At 32.9% G+C, this 12,455-nt stretch overlaps 1 protein-coding gene across 1 annotated transcript; it reads right to left on the bottom strand.

Moving 5' to 3' along the window:
- Positions 1 to 12,098, bottom strand: LOC133183313 (uncharacterized). The gene is made up of 2 exons (XM_061318274.1): positions 11,572 to 12,098; positions 1 to 424 (listed from the first exon to the last, which is right to left on the bottom strand). Exons 1-2 carry the CDS (start codon positions 12,096 to 12,098, stop codon positions 1 to 3), a joined length of 951 nt encoding a protein of 316 aa, XP_061174258.1.
- Between the last annotated feature and the right edge of the window lie 357 nt (positions 12,099 to 12,455).

Genomic DNA, 12,455 nt, shown 5'->3' with positions numbered 1-12,455 from the left:
TCAAGGCATATTAGTTTGATTCGTAATTTCGCACGTGTTTACGGTCATTAACGATCTTTTTCTGATGATTATAAATACGATAAAATTCAGTATGCCTCCAATATTAGAAAACGTTGTGACAAAGTGGAAAACAGCCGTCGGTACTCCATCGGGATTAACAAAGGTCCAGAGTCCGTATACTGCCATGGCCCACCACTGTATGATGAATGCTAGGACAAACAGCGACATCGAACGCGCTGCATTGTGATTGGCTGTCAAAGTTTTCGTCTGCGTGCCGATTCTTCTGCGCAAGCGCCTTGATTCTGTTGTGAGTTTCTGGAATATGAGGATGTAGAGAGTGGTGTTCAACAGAAGAATGAAACACAGAGGAACGGTGGTGAAGAAAAAGTTAGCTGTATTCCCAGTCACTCCGTCAAAGTAACAGCTGAAAAAATAATAATAAACATGGTCAGTTCCCAGTCACTCCGTCAAAGTAACAGCTGAAAAAAAATAATAAGCACAGTGAAAAGGTCAGTCCTTCAATCCAAAAATAGAGGAAGAAATCCCAATGTACTGACGTCATCACATTTTCAATTGCCAATGAGTACATGACTAATTATAATTAGTCATGTACTCATGGGCAATTGAAAATTGTAAATAAGTGAAAGACAATAGCTAGGAATATTTACGAACCTTCACCTTCAAACTAGGTTTGATTAATGGAGTATTAATTTCCCCCCAAACTTTCTACTAAGCTATCCCTCGAGTTCAACTAATGTATTGACAGCCTCCGGCAACTTAAGGAATTTCTATATACCATTTTTTTGCGTATTGACAGAACAATATCGTATAAAAGTGCAAAAATATTGAGTTTATCTATTTGCTTTTCAACAATGGGTACAGCTTTCAAAGACAAGAAAGTATTGTTGATAAGAAATCATTATTGCTTACTTATGTAAATAAAGTATTCAAAATATTTATCTTGGCTTCATAAGAATACTTAAATTGAATACACTAAAGATTTCGTATCATATTCTAGGATTCTATGTGCATTTCATCATTATTCGTATTTTTTGTTAATGCATAGCACGTGCAGAATCTATTGGGAGGTCACACTGGATTAGTCTTCACCCATGATCCTTTGCGCTACGTCCCTGATAACAAAGCGCTAGGAATCATGGGACAAGACCAAAGAATTGAGGTATAGTTCCCCTTGACTGTGTTTTAGTGACAATGGAATAAAGGACGAGTGCACTTAAGCAATGCTGAATGGGTCCTTTTTCAGTGTCGTATTACTTTAGAACATATTTATTTACCAAATTGTTCTTTTGGTAAAAGTTTAACACAAGTGGATATTTCTAATTAAAATCACGTTAAAACATCACCTAAATCAGCATGAATATGAAATAAATGAAGATTTTTTGAATACTTTTAGATACCCCAAATCCGGAAAAGTAGTACCGTACCTATTTTGAATTTCGTTTATTTAAATCAAGGGGAGGAGACATTTAAATCGGACACTTGAACAATCTGATGGTGGATCATTGACGGGCGCGTTTGCCGAATGATACTTCTTGCGCTATTTTGCCTGAGAAAAAAATCGAATGAAGCTGTATAGATGCCTGTAGTCATAGTGATCAAACTAAGAAATTTGCACGCTTGCATTTGAAATAATACAATAAGTATTAACATTAGTTCCTTTAAATTTTAAAATGAAAAAAGTGTATTTAGGTAGCTTTCAATACCGGTACCATTGTCTTGCTTGAATGTTAAAAATGTTCGACACTTTTATGTATGATGACATTTTAACGACACTGAACTCTCCTACCCCCCCCCCCCCCGTGTTCCTGACTACCGGTATTTATTCCATCGGTGGGTTCAACATAGGTCATACAGGTGAATAGCTCTCGCTTGCTATAGGAAAAACTTTGAACTTTTCATACATTTTTAATATTTTAAGTACAAGCCTAATCTTGTACAAATTTCCTACTTTCACACAAGTTTTATAAATGTAAAATGCGTTTTTTTTTTTTTTTTTTGTCATTCGCACAAGTTTGTACAACGTTAGGCTGACAGTAAACAAAAGCTTTGAAATGAATGACCGTTGTCGCATAATTTACGTTCCGGGTAACTTAGCGTTCCGGCCGGAACGCTAAATACCTATAATATTGGTTCCGGGCTATAATAAACGTTCCGGCCCGCGTAAGTTTGGTTCCGGCCATAATAAACGTTCCGGGCATCCAAGCACCCTTTTAAAAACTTTATATATAATTAATATTTACAAATAATTTGGGTTTTTTTTCTTTCTTTTAACGGGTTGTACGATGCAGCAGGATTTTAAACGTATATCGCTTTAGAAGAAGCCCCAGTATAGGGTCTTAATACATGTACATGTACCAATACTATAATCCATTCCATGGAATTATATGTAATTATGTTGTTTCTTTGTAAACAAAAGAACGCGAAGGTGTGAAACTTGTTTACATTGACCTACCCAATCATGTTGTTTTATGACACCCTTCCATCCATACAATATGAGGTCATGCGAATCGCTGTGTCATTTCCGAAATTTTAAATGAGTTTTCGGCAAAGGGCAGCCTGATCAGTTGGTAATGCTAATAGATGAATTATATTTACGATTAAAAAAATTATTGGATAATATTTTAATATCTTTATATATATTTTTTCAAACACCCATTGCGTTTTTGTAAAGCCAAGTATATAATTAAATCACAGTACATGAATGAACATAATAGGAGATGTGTGGGCGAAGGACCTGCAAAAGTGTGAATAGACATTAATTTCAGCGGAAAAATTATAAAGCATTTAATGTGAAGAAAAACAAATTCCTGTTATAATTCAATAAAAAAAAAATGTGGATTTTTTTTTCTCGGTTAAAATTTATTTTTTTAAACAATCAATGTAATGCCAGCAAAATATGACGAACTTTAAAATTTCTAAGTTCCCGACTCTAGCAAAGGTTTCGACGACACAGCAAAAACTATTGAATAAAACTCAACTCATTTTTATTTATACAGCTAAGTGCAGGTATCAGCATTGGTAATAATAACCCTGAAGAGGAAATGTAATACAGATACAGATTTGTATTTTACAATCCTGAGAAATGAATAGTATTGTTAAGTCTGCGCAAAATCCTACCCCCTCCCCCGCAGGGGGCAGAAAACTTAGCCCGACTGGCGAACGGAAGAGGCATAGATATAATTATATTTTACTTAACAATTTGTTGAATGTCCATATGTATTTTAATTTCCGCTTAAATGTCACATTTTTCACTATAAAACGTCCATTTTCCCCCGCTAAAATGTCAAACGCCGAGATTTATATACCATGTATTCAGAACTGTTTTGTCACCTACCTCAATTTTCAAAAGGCATATCTGAATGATATATATAAATAAACGAAGTTTCAAAACAATAATTATTTGGAAAAAAAGAGACTACTCTGTAATTCTGTTAAAACATGTTTTCCGCTATAGAATGCAGTGGAAAATGGAAAATATCCCCCTCCCCCCGTGAAACGAAAAATGTGGCGCGTAGTTTTCGTCAGTTTAAAACTGCATAGCTACATTTCAAGTTAGTCGAATTAGGTTTTCATCTTATAATCTTGATTATGAGACAGGACGACATAATAAAACTTAGGGAGAGTGAAATGTGTAGAATGTGTTTAAATGAACATGGTGGATCTAGAAATATTTCAAAAGGGGGGGGGGGGGGGTTGACGACCTGCATTTTGAAAAGCTTCTTTAAAAATATGTCAAGAAGTATTACTGACAGAAGTCGTTTAATACAAATTTGTACAATTATTAAGTGCTCACAACGTCCATGATCTCTGTAACTTTGGGACATATATCCATTATGCTTTTAAGTTGAGAGAAAGTTTTTTCGTATATGATATGGTAATTCTCCATGAAATCATGATACAATGTATATGACGATTGTGTAATCTATAAAAACTACCATACAATGCCATAATGTATTACATGTATTTGGTATTGTTTGTTATTGTTGAAATGCGATAAGATATATGTCTAAAGCAATTAATAAATAATAATAAACTTTTTAAAAGACTTAAAATTGAAAGATTATGTGTCAAAGACAGGGTTACATGCTCACATTAAATACTGGAATTGTTTTAGATTAATAGTTAAAAAAAAGTTCAAACGCTTTAACGTAAACACATTAGGTAAAGTGAGAAGTAATAAAAAACAAAATGCGTTTGTGAAACACCGATGCTCCCGTACGGCAGTCTTTTGTGAAGAGTAAAGTTTCTAAAGTGCAAGTTAAACTCTAAGGTCAAGGTCAAGAGATCAAAATGTTGGTTTCCAAAAAAGGACTTGTATCAATGAAAATACCTGTGAAATATGAAAGCCCCAAAACCAACCGTTCAAAAGTCATATATGGCTAAGGTTAGAGTTTTTAAAAAGTGGGTCAAACTCAAAGGCCGGGTACAGATACAGATCAAAATCAATGATACCCAGGGAAAGGACCCGTCACATGAAATATACATGTGAAATATAAAAGCCCTAGCATCAAATGTCAAAAGTTATGGCCAAGGTTAAAGTTAATTTTTTTCAATAGTTCAACCCCAAGGTGAAGGTCAAAATTGTTGGTATTCTAGAGAAAGTCTTGTCACAAGAAATACACCTTCAGCGGGTAATCGTGTTTTTTTAACAAATGTTTCTAGACGAATCAATTTCAACTAATTTACATGAAAGTATAATATCAGAAATTGTAACCGGGAACATTATTTATGGTTCCGGGCTACTTTATCTTCGTAATAAAGTGGAAAAGAAACAACCTAGTGACAAAAATATTTGAAAATACTCTCAGCAGTTGTAACCCGGAACGTTAATTATGACCATAATTTTAGTTCCGGGCTACTTTATCTTCGTAATAAAGTGGAAAAGAAACAACCTAGTAACAAAAATATTTGAAAATACTCTCAGCAATTGTAACCCGGAACGTTAATTATGACCATAATTTTGGTTCCGGGCTACTTTATCTTTGTAATAAAGTGGAAAAGAAACAACCTAGTGACAAAAATATTTGAAAATACTCTCAGCAGTTGTAACCCGGAACGTTAATTATGACCATAATTTTGGTTCCGGGCTACTTTATCTTCGTAATAAAGTGGAAAAGAAACAACCTAGTAACAAAAATATTTGAAAATACTCTCAGCAATTGTAACCCGGAACGTTAATTATGACCATAATTTTAGTTCCGGGCTACTTTATCTTTGTAATAAAGTGGAAAAGAAACAATCTAGTAACAAAAATATTTGAAAATACTCTCAGCAATTGTAACCCGGAACGTTAATTATGACCATAATTTTAGTTCCGGGCTACTTTATCTTTGTAATAAAGTGAAAAAGAAACAACCTAGTAACAAAAATATTTGAAAATACTCTCAGCAATTGTAACCCGGAACGTTAATTATGACCATAATTTTGGTTCCGGGCTACTTTATCTTCGTAATAAAGTGGAAAAGAAACAACCTAGTAACAAAAATATTTGAAAATACTCTCAGCAATTGTAACCCGGAACGTTAATTATGACCATAATTTTAGTTCCGGGCTACTTTATCTTCGTAATAAAATGGAAAAGAAACAACCTAGTAACAAAAATATTTGAAAATACTCTCAGCAATTGTAACCCGGAACGTTAATTATGACCATAATTTTGGTTCCGGGCTACTTTATCTTCGTAATAAAGTGGAAAAGAAACAACCTAGTAACAAAACTATTCGAAAATACTCTCAGCAATTGTAACCCGGAACGTTAATTATGACCATAATTTTAGTTCCGGGCTACTTTATCTTTGTAATAAAGTGGAAGAGAAACAGACTAATAACAAAAGATCTTTGAAAATACACGGCAATTGTAACCCAGAACGTTAATTATGACTATAATTTTGGCACAGGCACTTGGGGTATGAACCCCCTTTTTCCATTTTTTTTCTTTTTAAATCTGGGGTCGAGTCACCTTTTACCTATTTTTGTATTCTAATATGCACTATATGTTATCAATAATGTAACTCGTTTGTCTCTATATGCTGTTTTTAAATATACCGTTTTCGACTGATACATAAAAATATGTATCTGTCGAAAACGACCCCAGATTTAAAAAGAAAAAAAAAATGGAAAAGGGGGGGGGGGAGTCCATACTCCAAGTGCCTTTGAATTTTGGTTCCGGGCTACTTTATCTTCGTAATAAAGTAAAAAAAAAAAACAGCCTAGTAACAAAAGATGTTTGAAAATACACAGCAATTGTAAACTGGAACGTTAATTATGACCATAATTTTGGTTCCGGGCTACTTTATCTTTTATTTGTAATAAAGTGGAAAAGAAACAACCTAGTAACAAAAATATTTGAAAATACTCTCAGCAATTGTTACCCGGAACGTTAATTATGACCATAATTTTGGTTCCGGACTACTTTAACTTCCTAATAAAGTGGAAAAGAAACAACCTAGTAACAATGATATTTGAAAATACTCTCAGCAATTGTAACCCGGAACGTTAATTATGACCATAATTTTAGTTCCGGGCTACTTTATCTTTGTAATAAAGTGAAAAAGAAACAGCCTAGTAACAAAAGATCTTTGAAAATACACAGCAATTGTAACCCGAAACGTTATCTAATTTTTATTCGTATTAAATTAATTAATTTTCCTTCGTATGCGTAATAAAGTGGAAAAGAAACAACCTAGTACATGTAACAAATATGTTTGAAAATACTCTCCGTGGGTAGGGCTTGCATCGAAGTTACCAAAAAGTGCATTTCAAGGCCTTTAAAACATAAAAAAAAATCATTTAAAATTTTCTAAAACCTCGATTTAACTAAAATATTTGTCAAGAGCTAATTCAGTTTACCGCACTGCTTTTTTCACAATCAACATTGCTGGTCTTTACTTTTCATATTTCAACCTTGTTTTTTTTTTCTTCCTACGGTCTTTAAAAACAGCAACAACATAATTTTCATTAATTACTTGTGTTTGTTTATTCTAAGGGAATAAACCATATCGGTATGTTTTCATGTTTGTTTCATTGCAGAATAAACCACATATTCATGAAATATCCATTGTTAATTTATCACAAAAACTATATAACTATCTTCATCAGTGAATTATATTTTTTATGTTTGTTTATTTCTAATGGAATATAAATCATATTTTCATGCCAAGTGATAATATCTATGAGGAATGGAAGCCATGTATTCGAGGCTCAACATTGTGGAATTTGCAACACTTGTAATATCATTTAAACAGAGAATGCATCTCTCAGTCGTATACATATACCATTTTGTATTTAATTCTTTACTTTATCAGATTATAAAATTAAAATCTCCTGATCAAATTTATCTTTGACATTGTGCTTCTTTTTAGGCTTTTGTAATCTCAGTCTAGTTTATCTTCTATCCTCTTTACCCGGGTCTGCGTTTATTTATCGAGAAATTCACACCTGACATGCACTAAATAAACAAAGGGACTTAATTTGTATGCATTAGATAAACAAATCCTTTCATGCGACCAAATTTTATTCGGTGTATATGTATCAGAAAGCATATTTTACGATCTTTACTTGGGCTATTTATTCATCAGTTGTTCATTTATTTTTAAAAATGGCTGTACAAAAAGGGCATGACGCCTTATAAAAAGAACATTGCGCCACATGAAAATGGCATACCGCTACGCCATGCTTAATCCTCAAGGTAAAAACTACTTCTATGGTTCAGTGTTGAATGAAAACTGGCACATGTGGCAGATAATAATTGAGAGATACCGCGATTCGAAGATTGCAGCCATGGCCGGAACCAAACTTACAGTAAAATCCGGAACCAATATTATGATTTTAAGGTTCCGGCCGGAACGCGAAGTATCCGGAACGTAAATTATGCGACACCGTCCTCGATTTACTATAGAAAATCACGAATGTCGGCTGACCCCTACCACATTGCATGGCTTTGTTCTTTGTATATTCCTGAATACCAGCGATAAAATTTGTTGAATCTTATGGTTTAGATATCAATTAATGATTTGAGATGAAAAATTGTGCTTAATTTGATTCTTCATTTTTTCACATTTTTTTCGGGGCCCATAAGTGCACTCGTTCTTTACGATTCGCTTTCTATTCTAATTATGAGTTTTTTTATATCAAGAATGAACATGTATAAAAGGCTAGAATTTAAAACTATAAAAGTGTGGCAACAGATGGATTCGAACCATAAGTATCCACAGTGTTAATACTTAGCTGTTTATATACCAATCGATCTATTCTGACTATGAAAATAATTGTTACAAGTGTGAACCGGGTTGTCCAAATCAGGTTTCCATATTTTTATTTTATTTTATTTTATTTATTTATTTTTGTGAACTTCTATCTAAATCTTAAATTATTCCTTACATCACAACATACCAAAATATCATAATTTTATTTAGGGACAGACCTGCCCTGAAGGAGTTCTAGGCCAACATTCGTGCAAAAATCGGTGTTCTAACGGAAAAACGCTGTTTTGGCCAACTTTGGAGGTTAAATTTAAAGTTGTAATAAATAATATATTTTAGGTTCAAAATACAAATTTGAAAAAAAAAAATTGGACCTATATACGATAGAAAACAACTAATTAACATTGATTTTTAAATGTGACTTTTTCCGGGAAATGGTTATCTCCTAGAGGTCTATTCCTTTGAAATTGTGAATACATCCTAACACAGGTAGATTTTTTTTTATTTTTCAATATTTCGATTCAACAGTAGAAGCAAGGAAGACTTTATGTATAGGTCTTAAAAATTAACAATCATTCCGGAAAGATTTTAACATTAATTAATCGACTAATATTAAGTGCGTCTTTGGAGTTTGAATGTGTATTTCCGACTCAAAGTGCTGATAACCGTATGGAATAGTAAATTTCAACATTGAGAAATCATTACCCGCTTCCTATCTCATGAAAGGTTTTTCTTGTGAAACTTGGGAATTACCATGTCTGCCTAATTAAGCCATGCGTCGTTACTGACACATAAGAATCAAACATGTTTTAAAACTAAATCGATACCAAAAAAAAAAAAAAGGAAAAAGAAAAGAAAAAAAGTGAAACAGTTAAAATCAAGACTAAGAAACATCAATTTTGACACCCAGATAAGAAGCAATTTTCTCCCAGAAATGTAAAGATTATTAAACTTCTTGCGATAATTAAAGTTTGTTTTAGCTTTGAGGATGAATTTAAGAAAATAGTTATTATCTTTTAGCTTTAAATCGGTACTTGTTACCTCGGAAAAATCTCTTAATGGAACTTCAAAATTACTATATCAGATTAATTGAGCCAAGGTTTATATGAATTGAAAATGTATTAAAATTTGAAAGAGGCAAGGAAAATCCAAATTTTGACATATTGAGCGTCGACAACATGCGATAAAGCGACGGTAGCAAACAAGAAACATTGATAAAGGCGTCAGATTTGGGCCGCAGTTCTTACATAAATTCCAGTACTTAGTCTCACTACATATATAAAGAACTGCATTGATAATTTTATCATTCTTTGTTATATATATTTCAAAATAGTTAATACCACATTTAAATATAAAACATACCAAAAACTAAAAGGAACTTTTATTTTACTATAACTTTTTTACGTAAAAGAGATTTCTAGAATTTAATTATGCCCTAAATGTTAGAAACATTCCATGCATATTCAAAGCATTGTGCTATTTTAGACAAAGGAAATATATCTTGCAAAAAGGTCGAAAATATTTTTAAACTTTTATGTTTTATAATTACTCCTGTCTTTCCATGTTTTACATCAGATCTGCAATCCAAAAACATGTCGGCCTATATGTATTCAAACAAGACCCAGAATTGCTCATGTGACCGTAGTCAATAAAAAAAGAAATTTTGTTTGGACTAAAAACCAGAAAATCGGAAAACATTGACAGTGCATAATCAAGGGCAATGATTCCAAAATGGACGATCAAATACCTTAGTTATCGAACTTATTAAATATATGGGTTTTGGCTTGTTGACCATTTTAGCTTCTGTGAATTGTTTGTAGAAGACACGCACCACATCAATACTATAAAGTCTCAATAAAATTTGTCTAGTACTTTCAGAGAAGAAGATTTTTTGAGAAAATTATGTTAACGACGACAACGAAAGTTTCACAAGGCTTACTGACAAATAAAGCAGGAAAGTTAAGGGTCTGGTGGTAGTCAAGCACTGTATGTACCGCCTAATAATCAAAGCACGAGCTTTCGCTTTACAATAAGCGCGAAGTTTACTTGTAAAAGGTACCTCTTAAGTTTACTGTAAAATATCTTTAAGCTAGACTGGTTTCTTTATTCCTAGCGAATGCAACGCTGTTTTAAGTTATTAACGTTCGGTAAGCAACGGAAAATCTTGAATAATGACGCATCCCTTTACAAAGTGGCGGTCATTTTTGTAATGCTAAATTCCCGTCGACTTTGAATATGCCGCTGTGTCAATACAGGAATCTCTTCAAAGCAGAAAGTGAGGTGGAAAATTATCTATTTATTGAACCTAGTTTAAAGGCCAGTGTATTTTTGTATTTTGATACATATCATACAATATTTGGCAATAGTGAGTAGTAAAAATTCCAACTATTGATATAGGCCTAATGTTAATTTCTAATATTATTATGATCCTTACAGATGGTTGATGTGTTATATGATGTTGTCATTAGTAGATGCAATTTTGTTTACTAGTGCAAGATACAAATTTGTAGTTATAATTATCTAAGTTACATTTTTAACGTGATCATGAAGTCTTTACAGTAGGAGGATTAACGCACTATTATATTTCATTCTCTGTAAACATCAATTACTTTCAATTCCCAGTAGAAAAGAATGCAGTGTACATTCGCTAAACTCTTGTTTAAATGAAATCATATTGCACAAATTTAATATGAAATCTCTCCAAGCCTACGTTATTTCCTGAGAAAAAAAATATAAATGATAATACAATTGAAAGCATTTCAAGCATTGATTTTTTTTACTGTTTTGTCAATTGTCTTTGCAAATAAAAATGCAGGATAAGGGATGATAATGCAGTTCATCTTAAAGTGTAATGTAAAATGAAAATTTCTGAGCCATTCTCTGGGTTACATTTTCTGGCCCATTATGTGCAATATAAACAGACATTTGCAAATAGTGAAATTCTGGATGACCTAATTTAAAAATATTAAGCATCAAATCATACAAATTCAAAATTCAGTAAGCTTAAGGACAGATGATACAAACAAAAATGGATGGCTGGATAGGTATACATTTTTGAACCAAATTTGATTTTGAATGATGCAAATAATAAATTTCTAAATTATTAAGAAATTGTAAACTTTCTATGATGTTCAAAATTTTCTACTTTTCTGCAACCATCCTTATTAATCTATACAATTTTTTGTCACTTTAAATCCCAATGTTGTGAAATTTCGAATGAAAAATGTAAAGCTATGCGTTTAAACTTATTCCTTTTACTGACATAAACATGATTTAATTTGTTATTTTCAAGATATTTGATAGAAGTTTGTTTGTATCATCTGTCCTTAATGCTTATACATGTAACTTACAATGAACCATTTGGACCCAGTTGCCCAGTTAGTGCAGCTATTGTTGCGCCAAGCAAGGGGATTCCAAATGTCCACAATAATAAACGGTAGTCTTTTGTCCCGAATTCCAGATTACGGTTGAAGTACATCAGTAGAAAAGCATTAATTGCAACAATGTTCACGAGAAGGTTCTGGGCTGTGATGAACTCGGCCAGCATCAGACCGTAAAACTGACAGAGGGCTTTAGGATATACGTGATCTCTGGTGACCAAAATGTGAAAATGGTCTGTAAAGTGTGCCAAATTGAAGGAACCATCACAAATAGCAAGATAAACAATAAAACGCTCACTCTTAGTCCATTTGAAGAAGGTTCTAAAATTCTTTGTCTTAAAAGACAAAACCAGCACGGTTACAGCTGATATGAAACTACAGGTAATGCATACAAGGGCCGGAATGTGTAAGGAATAAAACAAGTACGAGTCTCTTCCATAAACGTCCAGATCATACCCATCGTGTCTCTTGTTGCTGGCAACACTCAGGTTCGACATTTTGTCGCGATCTCTCTCAGTTATTTAAAGCTGGAAACCCGCATAACTTGAGGCTCTTTATAGAGCGTTCTCTTTATTGATTAACATCCCGAGATACCATAGTTCCATCATCTGCGTTTCATTAAATGGAAAAAAAACACTTTAAAATAAATATCTTTTTTTACATAATTCAGAAGAAGAGGTAAATGTAAACATACTCGGTCAATAAATGTTTTCTTTGCCTTCCTACCGCACATCACCAATTATAAGATGTTTAAACAGAAGAAAATGCTTGTATTGGTATGAACAACAGAATTGGGTGTCAATTGTATTCAATCAAAAATGTTGGTTGACACAGGCGGAACAGCCAACTTGTAT

This window comes from Saccostrea echinata, unplaced genomic scaffold (assembly GCF_033153115.1).
Source record: "Saccostrea echinata isolate AGI-Se365-2 ecotype Australia unplaced genomic scaffold, CSIRO_AGI_Sech_v1 ptg000009l, whole genome shotgun sequence".
NCBI classification, from domain to species: domain Eukaryota; kingdom Metazoa; phylum Mollusca; class Bivalvia; order Ostreida; family Ostreidae; genus Saccostrea; species Saccostrea echinata.
This window is presented reverse-complemented; position numbering and strand designations above follow the sequence as displayed.